Source organism: Peromyscus leucopus, chromosome 5 (assembly GCF_004664715.2).
Source record: "Peromyscus leucopus breed LL Stock chromosome 5, UCI_PerLeu_2.1, whole genome shotgun sequence".
Classification (NCBI taxonomy): domain Eukaryota; kingdom Metazoa; phylum Chordata; class Mammalia; order Rodentia; family Cricetidae; genus Peromyscus; species Peromyscus leucopus.
The window spans coordinates 74,859,087-74,878,286 of record NC_051067.1 but is presented as its reverse complement, the minus strand read 5'-3'; the positions used below and the strand labels follow the sequence as shown (position 1 = coordinate 74,878,286).

Below are 19,200 nucleotides of genomic sequence, written 5' to 3'. Positions count from 1 at the left end.
AAAAGGGTGGAATCAGGAGTCACAGCCAGACACACAGGGAGCAGGAGATGAATATACTAATAAATGTACCACCATGTCGCAGAGCATAAATAGAATTATGGGTTAATTTAAGTCTAGGAGTTAGCTAGTAACAGGCCTGAGCTATCGGCCGAGCATTTATAATTCATATAAGCCTCCATGTGGTCATTTGTGAAGTGGCTGCCAGGTATTTGGGAGTTGCTGGTGGGACAGAAACTTCCGTTTACACACACATACACATAAAAATCTCTAAAACTAAATTGAAACAAAAGAAAGAGTAACTGAAGAGCTGAACGAAAAGAGTTTACACACTCTCGCTTTTCATATAGCATAGTGCCGGGGTTAGCAACACACAGTTGCTGTCCCTCTCCAAGGGAGAGTTTGGTGTGTAGCTAGAGGTAGTCAGTGGGCTTGAGGGAGGATGACAGGGGACCTATCCTGTTTGCCTTCTCCTCCACCCGATGGCCTTGATGGAGCCAGAGTCTGAGGAGGGAATAGTGGCTGAGTCAGAGGAAGCCAAGTGGAAAGGGCAGAGGGAAGTGACCGGGGCAGCCAAGTAAGAATCACAGGTGCCCTTCGATGAGGAAGGCTCGTTTGTTTGGGCATCATGGGGCCCCGTTAGAGGGACCACATCCACATGGTAAAGAGACAAAGCACAACATGCCCCACAGAGACAAAAGTATTTGTTAAAGTGGTGTCCCAGGCTGGCCTCAAACTTACTGAGGAGCCAAGGATAAGCTTCAACTTGGAGTCTCCTCCCTATGCTATTCCAAGCGCTGGTCGTACAGGCATGTAGGTAGCACCATGGCAGTGCTGGGGATGGGACCAGGCCTTTGTGTATGCTAGACAAGCACTCTGGGTGAGCCATGTCCCCAGTCCCTTGTGTGTGTGTGTGTGTGTGTGTGTGTGTGTGTGTGTGTGTTAAATGTGTGTGTGTCACACACACATACACACATGTTCCTAACTAGGTACAGGACAAAGGTCAATGTTAAGAGTCTCCCTTTGGGGTTGGAGAGATGGCTCAGTGGTTAAGAACACTGACTACTCTTCTGGAGGATCTGGGTTCAGTTCCCAGCACCCATATAGTAGCTCACAACTGTCTATAACTCCAAGATCTGACGCTCTCACACAGACACACATGCAGGCAAAACACCAATGCACATAAAATAAAAATAACCTTTTTAAAGAACAGTCTTCTTTCATCATTCTCCACTTAGTTTTTGTTTGTTTGTTTTTTGGGACAGGGTTTCTCTGTGTAGTCCTGGCTGTCCTGGAACTCTCTCTGTAGCCAGGCTGGCCTCAAACTCAGAGTTCCACTTGCCTTTGTCTCCCAAGTGCTGGGACTAAAGACACTTGCCAGCCAGGCAGTGGTGGCGCACGCCTTTAATCCTAGCACTCGGGAGGCAGAGGCAGGCGGATCTCTGTGAGTTTGAGGCCAGCCTGGGCTACCAAGTGAGCTCCAGGAAAGGCGCAAAGCTACACAGAGAAACCCTGTCTCGGAAAACCAAAAAAAAAAAAAAAAAAAAAGACACTTGCCACCATGCCTGGCTTCCACCTTGTGTTTTGAGACAGGGTTTTACCCACTCAGCTAGACTAGGCACCGGTGGGTGCCAGGGATCCTCCTGGCGTTCCCCAGTCCTATACATGGGCCATTGGCACTTTGCAGACTGAGCCATTATCCCAGGCCTTATTGTTATTATTTAAAGATTTGTTTATTTTTATGGGTATTGGTGTTTTGTCTACATGCATATCTGTGCACCATGTTGGGACAGTGTCTGGGAGGGGCCAGATTAGTGTGAACCACCGTGGTCACCTGGAAGAGCAGCAAGTCCTCTTAACTGAGGAGCAGCCATCTCCCCAGCCTAAGAGAAGGCAGCATTTGACGCTGGGTATAAGAGGAGAAACAGCCGGCTACAGAGCAAGATCCAGGACAGGCACCAAAACTATATGGAGAAACCCTGTCTTGAAAAACAAAAACAAGAACAAGAGAAACAGAAAGAGGTGATCAAATGGTTGGGGTTTGTAGCCCTCTATTTCCTGTTTGTTTGTTTATTGGAACAAGAACTCGAAGTAGCCCTAGGTGACCTGGAACTTGCTATGTAGAACAGGCTGGGGGCTGGCCTCCAGTTCATGGCAACCCGCCTGCCTCTGCCTCCTGAGTGAGTACTGGGATTAAAGGTGCGCACCGCCGCTCTGGCTCCTCTGTTTTCTTTTTTAATTTATTTTTATTTTGTGCTCATTGGTGTTTTGCCTGCATGTATGTCTGTGTGAGGGTGTCAACAGCCCTGGAACGGGAGTTACAGGCAGATGTGAGCTGCCATGTGGGTGCCGAGAATTGAACCCGGTCCTCTGGAAGAGCAGTCAGTGCTCTCAATCGCTGAGCCATCTCTCCAGCCCCTCTTTCTATTTTCTTTAGGTAATTGTCTTTCTTCCAGATTACTATAGCATGACTCGAGTGGGTGGGCCGGTTTTACTGAAAGTCGGCATCCCACAAGAGAGTGGAACATCTCCCTGGGAGTGGTTGGCCCGCACTCTGGAGCATGGATCTTGCTGGTGAACACAGATCGGCCCCAGACAGAGGTCTCTCCCGCTAGCCCGTTGGCTCCTGCTCCAGCTTGGGCCTCCTCAGCAACTTGCCCCAAGCTGACCGCCTTCCAGCCGCAATTGCTCGGCAGAGGCCGGGAGTCTCTGCTCTCAATCCTCGCTCCTTCTAGCAGGACACTTGGCTGCCAACGCCTTGCTGCGAGCTTTTCTGGAAGGGAGGGAGGGAAGCTGCTCCAGGGCGTAGAGTAGCCGCAGCGCCGCCGCGAACCTGGCAGCGCCGAGCAAGGCAGGGCAGCAGCAGCTCGCAGTGCGGCGGCCCCGGGCGCCCCTTGGGCCGGACCCGAGCTGTGTGGCGCCGCGATCTCCGTGCTGCCACGGGGGCGTCGCTGGCCGCGGGCTGGCACCTACTGAACTAGACTGGTGAGGTCAGGGAAAGACGACCGGGGAAACAAGGAGGTGGTGGTTCAGAGATCAGCGCGGCGCTCCACTAGAGGTCAGGGCTCCGGGCAGTGATGGAAAATGAGACCCCCAAAGTGTCAGCGTGGTCCCAGAGGGAGAGCGACACATACCTCCTGGGTAGGGAGTTCAGGGAAGCCCCTTCCGAAGAAGCTGTCCCTCCAATCAACCCGTGGGCGCAGGTGGCGGGAGTCCGGCGTCCAGCGGAGGAGCCCCGGCCTTGGGGGCGGGCCCAGGGCCGCTCGAATCCCGCTGGCAGGTGCGGGGGGCGGTGCCCAGCCTGCCCCCGGGGGACGTTCTTGGAGGCCAGAGGCGGGTCAAAGAAGAGTGCTGGCGACGCCTTAGAACCTCGGGCGGCGGCTGCAGCTACAGGTACTGCGCAGGTCACCGCGTCCTACCCATCTGGGCATCTCAATCCCGGCCCCGAGAACCGAAATTTTCAAAGTGCGCCTAACTCGGAACATCCAGGCCTCCGCGCCCGAGAGCGGAGTCCTGGGGTCACCTGAATCTTAGGGCTACGTGCTCGGGGAGCCGCAGAGCCAGGGCACCGAGGGCTGCCGGGGAGGCAGTGAGGTCCTGGAAACCTCTGGAGCGGAGGACTTGAAGACCTCGGAGCCAGAGAGCCAGGTCCCGCAGGTACCAGTTGAGCAGGACACAGAAAGCCTGGACGGTCCCTAGCTGGACCGCCTGGCACTCGGATAACGGAGGTACTGGGGCAGTGTCCCTCTCTCGACTCGGAAACCTCCCGGGGTGTTTTCCACCGAGGCCCGCGGCATCTCACCGGGCGCCTGCGGAACTGCTGATGGAGACGCCCATCCAGCGCGAAATCCGCCGCAGCTGCGAGCGCGAGGAGAGCCTGCGCCGGAGCCGGGGTCTGAGTCCCGGCCGTGCCGGCGAGGAACTCATCGAGTTGCGCGTGAGGCCGGTGCTCAGCCGGCCCGGCCCCGGCCCCCAACTGCCGCGCGCCCTGGAGCGCGCTCGGGCGGGCGCGAAGATGCAACGGGACATCGAACGCGAGGCTCACAGGCAGGCGGCGCTGGCGAGCCCCGCGGCTCCGCAGCCCGGCGCCCGGCGGCGGCCACAGCCGCTGGACGAACTCAAGCGCTTCTTTGAGGCAGCAGCGGAGGACGGCGGGGGCTTGCAGCGGCGGCCGGAGGCGGGAGGCCGGCTCCACCCCGCCGTTCAGGACGGCTGCCCGGTGCTGGGGCAGTCGCCGCCGCTTGTCTCCCTGTCACTGCTGGAGCAGGAGGTGCGCCAGGTGCGCGAGCGCGAGCGGGAGCTGCAGTTGCAGCGGCGCAGCATCTACGGGGCCGCTGAGGTCGAGGAGCCAGCGCCCAGCCTCACCCGTAAGCCGGTCACCCCGGGTCCCAGAGCTCCCGCTGTCTCCACCTCCAGTGGCCCTACATCTGTAGGCTTGCAGACTCCCGGGACCCTTAACTATTCTTCGGGGGTCACCTTCTGTTCCCCACTCCCACACCTGGAGTGAGGATCACCAGCAGATCCACCACACATTGTCTTGGAACCTTGGCTGGCTTCCGGCATTCTCGGGTCCCCGTTGTTTTCAGGCTCCTGTCTATGCTGGGTTTGCCTCACTCCTGTTCTTGGGTCCCCAGAACTGGGTGGAGGCCTCCACGGGGAGGGAGGGGTGCACACCTGTATGTGTTTAAGGGGTGCGGCCACCCTCCAGCTAGCGCCCGGGGAGGGGGGGCAGCCGCGGCTGAGCGTCCCTTCCCCCACAGCGAGCAGGGGAGACGGAAAGTTGGCGGTGATCTGGCCCCCGCGGAGACGGGCCTCGGAGAACGGCCTGGACAAGGTAGGAGCCTCTCTTTCCAAAGCTTGTCGCTCTCCCACCCGTCCCTGCAGCGCCTGGGCACTGAGAAGGGAAAGGTGCATCCTGGTCCCCCTGGAGCGCCACTCAAGCCCAAACTCGAAGTCTTAGACGTGACCCGGAGAGTGAAGAGGAGCTGGGGGCCGGAGCACAGACTGTTTCACCCCCACGCGCCTGGGTATAGCTCTTGCCCCTGATGGTGGCCTTTCTCTCCTCTTTTCCCTAGTAGGAGAGCAGACCCTGAGGGCTGCGAAGGCTGGGACACTCGTCCAGAAGTGACAAACCCTTTAAAGAACCAGGGTAGAGTTACCCTCCGGATCAGCAGAAGGCCTGGAGAGGGAGGAGCCAGCTCTCTTCGATGGCAACTTGAAATCCTGCCCATCCTTGATACTGACTATGGAATTAACCACCTTTCTCCATTAAAATTGTTTAGTCTTCACTGGAAAACTAACAACCACCCGCAAAACCTGTGAGTGAAACACAAAATAAAGCCCCCCGCCCCCCACTTCCTGGGTTTTAATGCAAGCTGTTTTCTACCGGAACCTCCTTAGTCTGGGTGGAGCGGGAGTTGGGCGGGTGAAGGACTCCCAGGAAAGCCACCAGAGGATCGCATCGGAATGTTGGAATTCGAAATGCGCTCTGGTCTCTGTTCCCGGCTGCCTGCTAACCCGGGGCTGGAGGCCGGGGCCCTACTGCCCCCTGGTGGTGCGAGTGCAAAATGTTGCGCACCAGCCCATAGACTCCACTTTGGGTCTCCAGATCTCAGCTTTTATTGGTGCCAAAGGCGTCCTGTGCTCAGGGCGCTGCTAGAAAGAGGTGCGCTGTGCAATTGTCCCTGCTCTAGGGAAATAAACAATAGTGAAAAATACCAGTGGTGGGCTGGAGAGACGATTCAGGATAAAGAGTGCTTGCTTTGTAAATAACCTGAGTTCAGTTCCCAGCATCCACATGGGAGGGGCATAACTGCTTGTAACTCCAGCTCCAGGGGATCAGTCATCCTCTTCTGGCCTCCGGGAGCACTTGAACATACATGGCATACATTCACACAAAAGGCATACATATACACATAAATTAAAATAAGGGTGCATTTCTTTCTTTCTTTCTTTTCTTTTCTTTTCTTTTCTTTCTTTCTCTTTACTTTCTCTGTCCTTCAGTCCTCTCTCTTCCTTCCCCTCCTTCCTCTGCCTTCCTGTCTATTGGTGTGTCCCCCCCTCTGTAAAATTTTTTTTTTTTAAAAAAATAGCAATTATGATACCGTTTCCTCCACCCTGTCTTCTTCTTCTAGCAGGTTTCTTTCATATTCTCTTCTCTCTGTGGTCAGGTGCTTTTTCTTTTTTTTTTTTTTTTTGTTATGTCTTTGTAGTGTGTGTGTGTGTGTGCTCTTTGTGTAGGCCTGCGCGAGGCCCAGTCCTGGAACTCAAGCTACTGGTTGTCGACCAGAGGCTCAATACTCACAGAGATCCCGCCTGCCTCTGCCTCCCGAGTGCTGGGATTTAAAGAGCGTGCGACTGTTCACCAGACCAAGCCAGGACGGAGAGTGGCTTAAAGTTAAGAGTTTTTGCTACTCTGCCAGGCAGTGGTGGCGCACACCTTTAATCCCAGCACTTGGGAGGCAGAGGCAGGTAGATTTCTGAGTTTGAGTCCAGCCTGGTCTACAGAGTGAGTTCCAGGACAGCTCAGAGCTACACAGCAAACTCTTGTCTTGAAAAACCAAAAAAAAAAAAAAAAAAAAAAAAAAAGAAAGAAAGAAAGAAAGAAACAACCAACTAACCAAAAAAATGTTTGCTGCGCATGCAGAGGAGCCAGGTTTATTTCCCGGCACACAGTTTTGAGTGGTACACAATCACCTGTAACTCCAGCTCCAGAAAATCAGATCCTGTCTTTTGGGCTCCTCTGGCACCCTGGAATACACAGGAACACTTTCATGCCTGAGCCCACACATACTCATGCACACACACACACACACACACACACACACACACACACACACTCACATTTAAGACAGGCTCTCTCCTCTATATAGTCCTAGTTGTCCTAGAATTATGTAGACCAGGCTGGCCTTGAACTCACAGAGATCTTCCTGCCTCTGCCTCTGAGTGCTGATATTAAAGGTGTGTGCGACCATGCCTGGCCACATATATAATTTTTAGAAATAAAAAATCCTTGCTGGGCTGTGGTGGCACATACCTTTAATTCCAGCACTCAGGAGGCAGAGCCAGGTGGATCTCTGTGAGTTTGAGGCCAGCCTGGTCTACAAAGCGAGATCCAGGACAGGCACCAAAACTACACAGAGAAACCCTGTCTCAAAAAAAAAAAAATTCTTTAATTAAAAAACAAATCTTGAGCATTTGCCTGGCAAGTAGAAGGCCCTGGGTTTGAGCTAAAACAAAACTACTGATTTTTACTATTTAGGAACCTCTTTCCCCTTTAAAAATCTTTTGAGATGGGGACTCACTATATAACCCTGGCTGGCTATGTGGATCAGGATGGCTTTGAACCTGTGATCTTCCTGTTTCTGCTTCCTAAGTGTTGGGATTCAAGGCCTATGTCATCAGACCAGGTTTTAAAAAAAACTTAAAATTATTCAAGTGGGACTGGTAGGCAGCCATTTGCCTTTAAACTCAGAACTTAGGAATTGGAGACAGGCAGATCTGAGTTCAAGGTCAGCCTGGTCTACATAGTGATCTCCTGTTGCAGGAGAGGGAAAACACAAGTGGGAGTGACCAGTGGCTGGGACACTGCAAACTGCTCAGCTTCTGGTAAACGCTCTAAACAGTCTGAGAAAACGGTATCTGTGTAATTCACATACTGTCAGGGTAGTTGAACAGCTTCTTAGAAGTGCGAGGACTGGAAAAAGTGGGCGGGCCCTCAAAACACTGTACAAGTGTGGAGGGCTGGGGATACGGCTCAGTCGGTGAAGTACTTGCCCGGCAACACACAAACCTTGGTGCAAACCTGTAATTGCAGAGGTCGGAGCAGACAGATCAGAAGTTCAAGGCCATCCTCAGCTACATGGAGAGCTTGAGGCCGTCTGGCTATATGATACCCTGTCTCAAAAAATATATAAATAATAGAGGGGCTGAGGAGGTGTCTCAGTGGGTAAAACATTCGTCATGCTCGCCTGATGATCTGAATTCAGATCCCCAGAAACCACATAAAAAGCCATGGTGCATGCAAAGTCCTGCAGGCCCTTACTAGGAAGTGAGGGGCAGAGACAAGAGAATCCCTGGAAACTTGAGGGCAGCTAGTCTGCACACACGACAGCTTTGTGTAAAACAAGGTGGGAGACCAGGGCTGGCACCCAGAGTTCTCTTCCAGCCACCACACATATGCCATGGCCTGTCCACAATAACACACACGCTGACACAAATAATTAAATACTAGCATTATGGTTTAAATTTCGGACTTGTCGGTTCTGGCCCCCGAGTCTCACTGTGCTAACCAGGCTGACCTCCAGCTTACAGCAAGTGACTAATGAAATGGCATCAAATAAACAAGGGAAAGGTCCATATGATGTCAGCCCCAGAAGGACCCCTCCAGAGTCTACATCGCCGAATGCTTGACTGTGACCTTGGGACTGATGGGAAGACAGTGGAGAGCCACTAAGGTGGCAAATGGATCACAAGCTGCTCTTTGGTGGGTGTGGTGTGTCTGAGTTCATGTGAGTGCACACATCTGTGTGTGGAGGCCAAAGGTCAACCTCGGATGTTCCTCAGAAGCTGTCCACCTTATTTTTTAAATTAAAACTATGTGAGTGTTCTGCCTGCATGTATGTCTGCGTACTTGTGCCATGGGAAGGGTGCTCAGTGCTGTGGAACTGGTTGCCAATCACAATGCGAGTGTTGGGAACTGAATCTTGGTCTTCTGGAAGAGCAGCCAGTGTTCTTACCTGCTGGGCTCTCTCTCCAGTGCTCCCTCCCACACTATGTAGTCCTGGCTGGCTTAGAACTCACCAAGATCTGCCTGACTCTGCCTCTCAAGCACTGAGATTAAAGGTATGTGCCCTCATAGACAGCATATTTATATTGTGTATGTGTATGATGGGGGGGCGACATGCTACTACATATGTGTGGTGGTCAGAGGACAACGTTTTGGGGTCAGTTCTCTCCGTCCATCTTTAGGTGGGTTCCAGTATTCAAACTGAGCTTGTGTGACAAGTACATGACACACAGCTCCGTTTTATTAAGCAAGGCTGGCCTCCAGCTTACAGCCATCCTCCAGCTCCCGAGTGCTGGGATCACAGGTGTGCATGCACCACTGTGCTCAGGCAACTCTTCTGTAGTGCTGGGGATCAAACCTAGAGCCTTGTGCATGCTAAGTTCAACCACACCCCCAAACCCTGACATCAGTATTTATACTTATCTGTATGATAGTATAAATTCCCTTGCAGTATGTTTGTGTACTACCTGTGTGCCTGCAGAAGCCAAAAAAAGGGCACTGGATCCCCTACAACTGGAGTTACAAATGGTTGTGAGCCCCCAAGTGTGTGCTGGGAGGGACGATGTGAATAGGCACAGCAGTTAGTCCAGTCAACACTAGGAGGAATCAGAACAGTCTTGGATATTCTGATCCGAGCTGTGGAGTAAAACATGATGCAGTCATTGGTGTCAGCAAAGGCCTCTCCGTAAGAGCCTGGGTTTGGTGTGTAACGTGGAGTCAGCGCACTCGTCACATCTGTTTCAAACAGGTTTAGATTAGTATGTACCAGGTGTTATCAGCTGACTTACTGACGCATAAGGCATGGTGGCACACTCTGGAGGCCCAGGCTGGACAAAAAGGACAACCTGGGCTATATACTAAGACTGGATTTAAAAAGAAGAAAAAAGTGCTGGCCAGACGGCTTTGCTGATAAGAGCCCTGGAGGCTCTTCGAGAGGACCCTTGTTCAGTTTCTTGCACCCACACGGAGGCTGACAACTATAATTCCAGTCCCAGCGTATCGATGCCCTCTTCTGGCCTCCTTGGGCAAGCAGGGAAAACTCACATATTAATAAAAATAAAACTTTTTTTTTTTTTTTTTTTGGAGAGAGATAGGGTCTCTTTACATAGCCCTGACATCCCGGAACTCACTATGTAGACTCGGCTGGCCTCAAACTCAAAGAGACCCCCCTGCCTTGGTTTTCCCGAGTGCTATGATTAAAGGTGTGTGCTACTATGCCCGGCTAATAAACATTACCCTTTTGTTTTTTGAGACAGGGTTTCTCTGTGTAACAGCCCTGACTGTTCTGGAACTCGCTTTGTAGTCCAGTCTGGCCTCAAACTCACAGAGATCCACCTGCCTCTGCTCCCTAGTGCTGAGAATAAAGGCATGCGCCACAACACCAGGCAAAAAATTACTCTTAAAAAATCAAAACCCACAAAGGCATGGTTCTGGGCCTCAATAATTCTGGGTCTCACATTCTGACTCTGTGAAAATTTTAGGATCCAAATATCGACCTCTCAGAGTGACCCAGGGGAGGAGGAAGAACCCCATTCCTATGCGGGGACCAGTTTCGCTCGGAAGACCCAGATCCTGAACCTAGAGCATGGCACGGAGCAGGAGTTCATTTCTCTCGGCTAGAGCCTCCTCGCCAGCCCAAGACCGATGTGAGGCCGAGAGCCCCAGGACTCGGCTACCCTGCACTCCGGACTCTTCGTGGGGCAAGACAACAATCAGCTCGCCTCGGGCACCCCAAAAGCTGAAGAAAGTCCGACTCCACTCTGCAAACTGAGCCCCCGCAGTTTCCTAGGGCACATCGGGAAATGTAGTTGTGGGGTTTTTTTTTTTCTTAACCCTGGATAGGAATCACTTCCGGGTTAAAAAAAACGGGCGTAGTTCTAAGTCTTCCTCCAGTGGGCCTAGAATTTTCCTGCTACCAGAAACTTGTTTTCTGGGTTCCGGTTGCTGACGAGAGCCGCTACTTCCCTCTTTGACTCATGTGTGCTTCTGCGCACGCGCAGCTCTCTCGCTGAGGTCTTTGGACTACACTTCCCAGAAGGCCCCTCGGTGGGCGGGGCCTACCCGCCCCCAGGGGAGGGACGCGGCGCTCACAGGAGACACAGAACCTCTGACCTCGCTCTTTTATTAACAGAAAAGTGTGTGTGCACTTGGTGTTCGGTGGCCCGTGCCGCGGCGTCCTCAGTGCAGCCCGCCCCTGTTCCTGCCTGGAGTTTGGGGTTATCAAGCCGGGGCTGGCGTCTTCTCCTGGGGCTCAGGATGCCGGGGCAGCCCAAGCCGAGGGCCCGGCAGCGCTGGGGGGCCGGGCGGGGCCGACCTGGCCCATGAGGATCTGTACCAGCAGGTCGGTGGCCAGCACATGCGACGGCTCCTCGAAGCCGATGGTTAGTAGCTGCTGGTAGTCCCCGGGTGGCTGCGGGCACAAAATCCTGGGGGCCCGGAGACAAGCCTGGACTTGAGCACCACTGCTTAAGGCTGGGAGGGGCTTCCAGTTAGGGGTGGGGGATACCCTAAGGGAAAGTGTTTCCTCTGTTGACAAACTCCTGAGTTGAAGCTCTGGACTTGAGGCTGCTAATCACTTTACTAGCTTCCTGGGAGAGTGACTTATCCTCTCTGAAAACATGTTTTCTTCTTTGTAAAATGGGTTGGTCCACACCCCTATGAACTGCTGTTTGGTCTGCATAAAGCACTCTTCAGGGCACAGTAAAACGCGATACCTGCTGCCAGTGGAAGCTGAGTGTTCCCCCGAGATCCAGTCCTTGGGGTTCTGTCCCGCCCTCCCTCAGACCTCAAGCCTACATCACCATCACTGGGATCCTACCATGAATCAAGGTCATCCTCTGCTGGTCCTAGGGGTATCCACCGGCCGATGGACCAGAGTTTCTGGATTTGGGGGCACGAATTGGCTGGACCCTGGCCTGCATCCTCCCATGTATCGCGATAACATAAGAAGTAGCTGAGAGGGAGAGAGGAGAAAGAAAAGCAATTCCTTAAGTTTTTCTGCTGAGGGCTTTAATTCTGGAGGTGAGGTTCAAGTCCATCAGAAGTTGCCTGATGTTCTCAATGTGGCTCAATGCTGAGGGCTTTCCTCCCTGGTGGCCTAACCTGAAGATGAGAATTTTTATTTTAATGGGAAGGTGGAGTTAAGAAAACTAAAGGTAGGAGGTGAAGCTCAGTGGTGTACATTGCTGGCCTAGTTAGTATATGCAAGGTCCTGGATTTTACCCCAGCACTGCAGAAGGTGTTCCTTTTCCTGTCTTGCTTTTCGCTCTTTGGTGGTGGTGTAAAGGTTCAACCTGACATTCAGCACAGGAGGGGAAAGATTTTGATTTTGACAAAGAAACTCACTAATCCACGTGGGAGTCTTGTCCCTGGCTGCTGGCCTCTGTGGTGGTCTCTAGGTTCCAGCGCATCTTCTTGTAGAGGTATCTCGGGAAGTGACTGGCAGTGTACGCAGCTGGGGTGCAGTATCGGAAGATGGACACATCGTGGGAAGGGCTAATGGAGAACCTCCCGCAGAAGAAGCAGGAGATGCTAGCAGGAGATAGAGTGGACAGCAAGCTGGGTCCTGGCCTCCGCCACCCCACACTCATTTCCTGCCCCCTTACCTCAAAGGGTTGGTTTCCTCCAGGTCCACGAACCCGAAGGAGGCATACATGAGAACTAACTGCTCCAAGCGCAGGGTTAGCTGCTGAGAGATCTCCAACAGCTGTGGAAGGTGGGACTTCATGACCTCAGATGGTCGGCCAGAAGCAACCCTCCTCCCCCTAGGCAGAGTCCAGAGGAGAAAGAGGCCTGGTAAGACAGCTCCGGTACACACCCCCTTCCGGACCAGCTCCTGCAGGGCTCCGTAGATCGGAGGGACGCTCCTTGCAGCAGCCTCAAGGTACAGGAAGTAAGGCTCACACATTGTTAGGAAGGTGGGCATGGCCTTGGCTAGCTGTTCTTTCTGTACTCGGTCCCTGCTGAAGGGAGAAAGGGACTTTCACGTGGCATCACTTTGCCTCCATCCCCAGGTGTCCCATGCTTACTCTTCCACCTGTATCCCTGGCTGAACCCATTACAGAATTCCCCCGGTGCTGAGGCTTAATGGTCAGAGCGCTTCAATAGCACGTGCGGAGCCCTGGGTTCCATCCCCAGCACCCAAAAATTAAACGTAAAAAGGGACTGGAGGTTAAGCCAGCAGAGACTAGGGCTCACCTGGGTAAAGCTTTAGTCTCTGCCCAGCATAAGAAGGACCCCCCACCCCCTGTTAAGTCTTCCTCCCGTCTTCCAGAACCACCTACATCACTCATGTAGAAATTTGTTAAAATGCCGACACCTGGGCTGGGGGGCAGCTCTGCGGTCCAACGCTTGCCTAGCACAAGGGCCTGGTTTCCATCCCTGGTGTGTTTGGGGGGACGTGCCACTTAGTTCTCTCAAAGCTCTGAGTGATACTCCGAAAGCTGGGGTTTAAGCCAGCCTCCTACAGATACCACAGTCCTTTTCCCCTGGTCTGGAAATTGCATTTTTCTTTGGGAGTGGAGGGTGGCCTCTCACATTAGAAGTTCTCTGGCCAGAGGTGATGCAGATAGATTTTGTTTAGCTGACTTTCACAGGTTTAAAAAAAAAAAAAAATCTAAGCCAGCATTTCAAATTTGGTAGGCAGTACTCAGTAGACTGAGTCGGGAGGGTCATCACTTCGGGTGTGATGAGATCCTATCTAAAAAAGAAAGAAAGAAAACTCGTCCAAATAACCAACCAACCAAAAACAAAATTCTGGAAGAAAGACTTGGTATCCCAAGCCTACACACTGCCCGCCCCTGCCTCTCAATTCTCCATAGCCCTCGGCACACTAGTAAAGTGCATTCCTAATCAGCTAGCCTTGAGTACTGTCTCTGGACCCTGAGTTCAGTTTTCGGCCTTTGTGTGAGCTGCACAGCCTGTCCTCCTGTCCTGGAACCTAGGCCCCTGCACAGGATCACCTGTAGAGCAAGTAGCTTTGAAAGTCATCCGCCTTCCTGAGCAGGTACCGGAGCTGGTCAGTGATGGGGCTGAACATGGAGTCCAGTGGGAGGCGAGCCTGGGCCGGCCCGAGCTCGGCTGCCAGTGGCTCCCGGGAAGACGCGGAGGCTGGGGCTTCCATCAGCTGCTGTGCCCGCTGGGGCTCCTGCTCCGCCGAGGCCTCGGGTCTCCTGGCGGGTGACCACGAGGGGTCTCCATAGGGCGGCGGCCCGGGTCCCAGTTCGTCCGAAGGCGGTGCTTCTCCAGGGCCCAGGGCCAGCGACCCAGCGACCCAGGGCTCCGCAGCCATCAGCGTCCACCGCAGCCTCCTGCAGCCTCCGCGGCGTCCCGGGAATGCAGCACACCTGGGGCCGATCGGCCGGGACAGTGAGCGCAGCCACGACCCACTCGGCCCGGCCTCGACGTCTCTACCGGCGCCGCCCCGCGGGGCTTTTGCCTCTTTTGAATTTGAGCACGCGGAGGGCCGCGCAGCCTGGGCCTGCACGGCGGCGCACGAAGCTCGGCGGGCACCTGGCGCGCGGGGCAGGGCGATGCCAAGGGCGGAACCCCAGACCCGCCAGGTGGCAGCCTTTTCTCTCACAGGCCGTTGACTGGGCTGGAGGGGAAGGGGTTCCTAACGTGTTAGGAATCCATGAGTGCAGTTACCGAGAGGCCTAGGCTCCACCCCAGCCGGTGACCCCCAAGATCTGACTCTTCACTGAGCTGGGATCTGCATGTGAGTCTACCAGAGGCTCGTGAGCAGCAGTTACTTTTACAATAAAGATTATCAGACAGATGACCTGGCTTTTCCCATTGTCTCCTTTGCTCCAGTATGCCTGCCCCGGTTCCAGAACACACCTCTGACACTTGGAGACTGGATTCCTAGCCACGTGCAAAGACCGGGATTTAAGTGTGGCTAGGAAGCCAAATACATTAATTACAAGGCTCCCAGTAAAGCAGCAACAGGTGACACACTGTCCTGTGTGACCCTCACACCTTGACTGTGTCAAAGGCAGTCGGCCTGTTCTGTAAAGTGAGTTTTTATGACGTCTGCTTCATTAAACTACAGAGGAAACAAACCGCTCAGGAAGTGTGCGGTGAACTGTTAGTCACTCAACAAACACTTGAGCAGGCAGGAGAGGGCAGAAGACAAAGGAACTGTCTGGTCCTAGAGCATATTTTTTTGAGACAGGACTGCATGTAGCATAGGCTGGCCTTGCACTATGTAGCTAAGGCTAGCCTTGAATTCCTGATCCTGCGTCGTCTCAAGTGCTGAGGATAACAGGTGTGCCGTAAACACCATTTCCCTTAGCAGTGTTGGGGATGGAAGCAGAGCATTCTGCATGCTTGGCCAGTCGGCCCTACTGGAGTGGGCTGAGGAAAGCCGTCAATGTTCTTCCTTCCTCCCCAAAAAACTTCTCACATTAAACTCTCCAAGGTTCTTAGCACCTCCTGCCTCCATTCAGAAAAAAGGACTCTTTTTTTTTTAAAGTTTTATTTAAAAAACCTTCGGTGCAATATTAAAAAGCAATACAGCCAGGTGGAGCAACGATGGACAGACAGAAAGGGAGGAGCCGGAGGACCCAAGGTCCCTTACCTCACCTGCTCTCCAGAGGCCAGAGGTCAGGGTGGGGGAGGGCACGGGGGAGAATGAGGAAAACCCACCACCAGGATGGATAGGCAGAACAAAACACTTATATAAGATACATCTGGCTGAACTGAAGAGGGTTTGGGGGCCACAGGAAGCTCCCCTGGTTTTTTTTCAAAAGTGTCCTGGTTTGGGGAGAAAAGGTGGCCCCTGTGAATGAGCCAACCAAGTCCGCCTACCCCACCCTCCACTGCTGTGGAGAGGGGATGTACTAAGGTAGGGCGCGAGAAAAAAGGGAGATGGAGGAGGGTACCCCTTTTGGGTAACCGAAGTCTGTTAGGAAGGTTGAGGGTACCCCCATGTCCAGTTCCTGGACTATGGGGGCCCTGCGGGTGAGATCTGGATGGCCGGGGAAGGGGCAAGGCTGGCGCTCAGCCTAGGAAACCGTCAGGGTCTTCATCCTCAAAGTGGCCTTGCTGAAGGACCTTGATGTGGTGCTCGTAAATCTTCAAGGCTGGGCCCAGGCGGATGGACAGGCCAGTCAGCACATCTGTCCGTTGCATGAGCAACAAAGACTTGCCATCGATTTCCTGGGCGGGACAGAAAGGGCAGGGTCAGTGGACACCTGTGAGGCCCTGTGTGTGTGTGTGCAGACATGTGTAGTCCCGGGCTGGGAACTCACCTGCTCTTGAAAAGCAGTGGCCTGCTCTGGGAAGCCTGCCTCAGTGAAGTATTCCACCACATCCATGACCGTCCACTCCACTGGGTCGGTTGGCTTTTCTTTGCGCCCAGGACTGCATCAGAATGGAGAGCAACAGTGACCATGGATCAGCTGTGACTGTCCAATACACCCGGGCGCTAATCCCAGCGTCCCTACCGCCTCAACTTACGGACAGCTAAAAGGTGTCCCATCAGCCCCAGGTAGGGCTGGTTTTCCTGGGGGCAAAGGCACAGGAGATGGAGAATCCGGAGCAGCCGCAACACAAGCTGAGAAGGAAAAGCAGAGGGCAGCTCCAGGCTGGGGTTCACAGCTCCCTGCTCTGCGCTGCCCGGCCCAAAGGGGTCCTTACCTGATCCCCCTTCTTTATTCACAGCTGTCATCGAGAACACCTGGCGTGTGCAGCTGCCAGGTGCTGGTCCCCGCCCTTCGTCCTGGCTCTGGTAGGGTCCACAGGGCGACCACTCCTTGGCCCTCTCCTTAGCACTCTGAGGGCCCCGCTCTCCATTAATCTGGTGGTGCTGAGCACCTGCGGGTCGGTCACTCTCAGGCACTTCTGAGCCCTCTGACACATTGTCCTCCTCCTCCTCCTCCTCGTCTTCATCATCGTCTTCCTCTTCTTTCTCAAAGACCCGCTCTTCTCCACCTCTCTGGGGCCAGAGAAAGAAGCAGGCAGAGTTAGAGCTCTTCTAGTCCCGGACGGAATCCAGTGTCCGACGCCACCTTTGACAACAACACGGAGTAACTTTTACGCTGTCGCTTCCGTGCCAGGCTCTGGGTTAATAAAGCCCTCAATAGCCAAGTCTTACTAAACTCGCTCAACAACCCCCAGGGGTCGCTACTGTCAGCAATTCTCGGTTTACAGCCGAGGAAACTGAGGCTCCGGCAGATCAGGTCACTGACCAAGATCACCGCGTTCCGAGTCCGCGGGGATCGTGGACGAACCCCGGCCGCCTGACGTCCCGCTCCCTCCCGGGACTCCAGTCCCCGCCAACTTCGCCCGCACCTGCCCGGTGCGCTCACCTTGCTCCGCGCCGCGCGTGCGCTAGCGGCCGGCGGCGCCCGTCCCGGCCTGTCTCCGCGGGGCAGTGCGAGCGCTCCCAGGCGGGTGCGCTCCAGACGGCCCCGCGCCGCCTCTTCTTCCAGCAGCCCCTGCACGCGGCCGCGAGTAAGGCGGCCGCTGGCGCCGCCGCTGCCCCCGAGGTAGCGCACGACTTCCCGCAGGCTCACGGGCCGCGCCGGGCCGCCCGCTCGCGCCGCGCCCCCTCCGGCGGCGGCTGTGGCTGCGGCGGTGGCGGCTGCTGCTGCTGTGGCGGCGCCGGCGGCGGCGGCTCCCGGGCGGCGACGGCGGGCGGCGGTGCTCGGCGCGGGCCGGCTGGGGGCGCCGCGGCCGGGGGCGCGGCGGGCGCTGGTGGCGGCGCGGCTAGGGGCGCGGCCCGCTGCGCCCGGGGACCCGGCTGCGCGGGGCCGGGAGAAGGGGGCGCTGTGGCGGCGGCCGCGCGGGGCGCCCGGGTCGGGGCGGCGACGGGCGCGGGCGGCGGGGCGGGCGTGGGCGGCGGCGCGGCGGGGCCCCGCGGGGGACGCGCGGCGGGGCGGGCGGGGTGGCTCCGCGGCGGGGCGGCTGGACGCGCGCCGCGTTGCGGTACGAGATGCTCCCCTTGTAGCTGACCCGAAGCACGGCGCGCTGCTGGATCAGTTTCTCGAGCTCCGCGCGCGTGCGCTCGGGCTCCGGGCCGTGCCGCCGCCGCACCATCCGGCAGATGCGCTCCAGGTCCGGCCGCGCCTTGCGCGAGCGCAGCGAGTCGATGGTGTCCAGAATCCACTCTTGGTAGTGCGGGGAAGCGGCGGACGACGAGGCGGCGGCCGCCGTGGTGGCGGCCGCCGCCGTCTCCGGCGGGGGTAGGGCCGGGGGCCCCGCCATGCCTCCCGCCCGGCCCGGCTGCACGGTGCGCGCTGCCTCCCTCCCAGCGCGGCGCCCCCTCCCCGCTCCCCTCCCTCCGCCGCTGCCCGCCTCCTCCGCCTCCCCCCGGGGGGCGCAGCGCCTCGGCGGAGCGGCGGCGGCGCTGCTGTTTCTTCGCAAAAAAAAAAAAAAAAAAAAAAAAAAAAAAAAAAAAAAAAAAGAGAGAGAGAGGAGAGCGCGCGAGAGAGACAGAAAAAAAAATAGTGAGAGAGAAAGAAAAGAGGAAAAAAATATGCACACACTCACTCACTCGCACGCACGCACACAACAGCCCCGCTTCTGCTGGGCGCGCGCGGGGCCGGGGATGCGAGGAGGGAGGAGGGGAGCGCGGCGCGGCCGGCCCCTCCCCGCCGCCGCCGCCGCACGCGCGCCCTGCGCCCGGGACACTCCGGCCCCCTTCCTGCTCGCCCTCCCCCGCTGCCCGCCTTCCTCGCTCCCTCCCACCCCCACGCGCCCGCTTTTAAGGTGGAGCCCGGGCCCCCGCCCGCCCCGTGTACCCGGCTCTCTAGCTCACTCCGGCTCGCTCCGGCCCCCCCTTACAACTCCCGCGCGCTTTTTAAGGAGGCGCCGCGGAGTTGGCGCCGGAGCGGGGGCGGGGAGCGCGGCGGGCGGGGGAGGGGGAGGGGAGCGCGAGGGGGGAGGGGACAGGGGCGGGCGGGGCGCGCGGGCGGCGTTCGGCCGCCCTCCAGCCATTGGGCGCGGGACCCAGACGTCCTCGGCGCCCAGCCCCCTCTCCACGCCTCTCCGCGCGCAGCGCTCTCGGGACCGCACTTACCGGGAACTAGCCGCGCCGCGGCCCGACGCGTCGCTCTCCAGGGGAGCCGCGGAGACCTCACCAGCGGCCCTGCCGCACCTAGACGAGGGCTTGGGGGCGCGCGGGGCTCCCCGTTTCTCCTTCTACCCGGCCGATCCCGCTGCAGTTTGGCCGCACCGGTCCGGACGGCTTCCTCCAGTGCCCCTTCGGTCCCGGACTACACGAAGTAGGAGTACGAGCAGATTTGAGGACCCCGAACTCAGGGTCAAAGGACAGTTTGCCCACCCCACCCCTCCTTTCTCTGGCGGGGCGGAGGAAGTGCAGGAATTCCAGTTAAACCCGGTTTCTCCAGGGTCCCGGAGCCGGGGTCTCCGGAGCCTGGACGCTGAGGTCCGAGATTCCCTTTCCAACACCC

The 19,200-nt window shown here is 56.2% G+C and overlaps 3 protein-coding genes across 6 annotated transcripts; 1 reads left to right on the top strand and 2 right to left on the bottom strand.

Moving 5' to 3' along the window:
- Window positions 1–3,321: 3,321 nt before the first annotated feature.
- Misp3 (MISP family member 3) lies at window positions 3,322–5,371 on the top strand. Of its 2 annotated transcripts, none has more exons than XM_037205616.1 (3): window positions 3,322–4,364; window positions 4,758–4,831; window positions 5,076–5,371. In XM_037205616.1, exons 1-3 carry the CDS (start codon window positions 3,821–3,823, stop codon window positions 5,088–5,090), a joined length of 633 nt encoding a protein of 210 aa, XP_037061511.1. In that variant the 5' UTR covers window positions 3,322–3,820; the 3' UTR covers window positions 5,091–5,371. The 2 variants fall into 2 exon arrangements, with proteins under 2 accessions (XP_037061511.1, XP_028714493.1); XM_028858660.2 differs by having other exon boundaries at window positions 3,323–4,364; window positions 5,073–5,371.
- Window positions 5,372–10,891: 5,520 nt separating this feature from the next.
- On the bottom strand, window positions 10,892–14,096 carry C5H19orf67 (chromosome 5 C19orf67 homolog). 3 transcript variants are annotated; one of them, XM_028858659.2, is made up of 6 exons: window positions 13,747–14,096; window positions 12,603–12,747; window positions 12,391–12,491; window positions 12,131–12,316; window positions 11,604–11,738; window positions 10,892–11,211 (listed from the first exon to the last, which is right to left on the bottom strand). In XM_028858659.2, exons 1-6 carry the CDS (start codon window positions 14,073–14,075, stop codon window positions 11,037–11,039), a joined length of 1,071 nt encoding a protein of 356 aa, XP_028714492.1. In that variant the 5' UTR covers window positions 14,076–14,096; the 3' UTR covers window positions 10,892–11,036. The 3 variants fall into 3 exon arrangements, with proteins under 3 accessions (XP_028714492.1, XP_037061926.1, XP_037061927.1); XM_037206031.1 differs by having other exon boundaries at window positions 12,391–12,747; XM_037206032.1 differs by having other exon boundaries at window positions 11,120–11,211; window positions 12,131–12,239; window positions 12,391–12,747.
- Window positions 14,097–15,243: 1,147 nt separating this feature from the next.
- Samd1 (sterile alpha motif domain containing 1) lies at window positions 15,244–18,007 on the bottom strand. The gene is given in 7 exon segments (XM_028858657.2): window positions 15,244–15,943; window positions 16,036–16,147; window positions 16,244–16,340; window positions 16,424–16,721; window positions 17,095–17,339; window positions 17,342–17,644; window positions 17,647–18,007. Coding segments are annotated over 7 exon segments (1,560 nt in total). The 5' UTR covers window positions 17,993–18,007; the 3' UTR covers window positions 15,244–15,784.
- Window positions 18,008–19,200: the final 1,193 nt, after the last annotated feature.

Coding starts and splice junctions, on each gene's coding strand:
- Misp3 (XM_037205616.1), top strand. CDS start 3,821: ATGGAGACGCCCATCCAGCGCGAAATCCGCCGCAGCTGCGAGCGCGAG. Junction 4,365..4,757: donor GCCAGCGCCCAGCCTCACCC/GTAAGCCGGTCA, acceptor CTTCCCCCACAG/CGAGCAGGGGAGACGGAAAG.
- C5H19orf67 (XM_037206031.1), bottom strand. CDS start 14,075: ATGGCTGCGGAGCCCTGGGTCGCTGGGTCGCTGGCCCTGGGCCCTGGA. Junction 12,748..13,746: donor CAAAGCTACTTGCTCTACAG/GTGATCCTGTGC, acceptor TTCTCCCTTCAG/CAGGGACCGAGTACAGAAAG. Junction 11,739..12,130: donor CAAGACTCCCACGTGGATTA/GTGAGTTTCTTT, acceptor TCTCCCTCTCAG/CTACTTCTTATGTTATCGCG.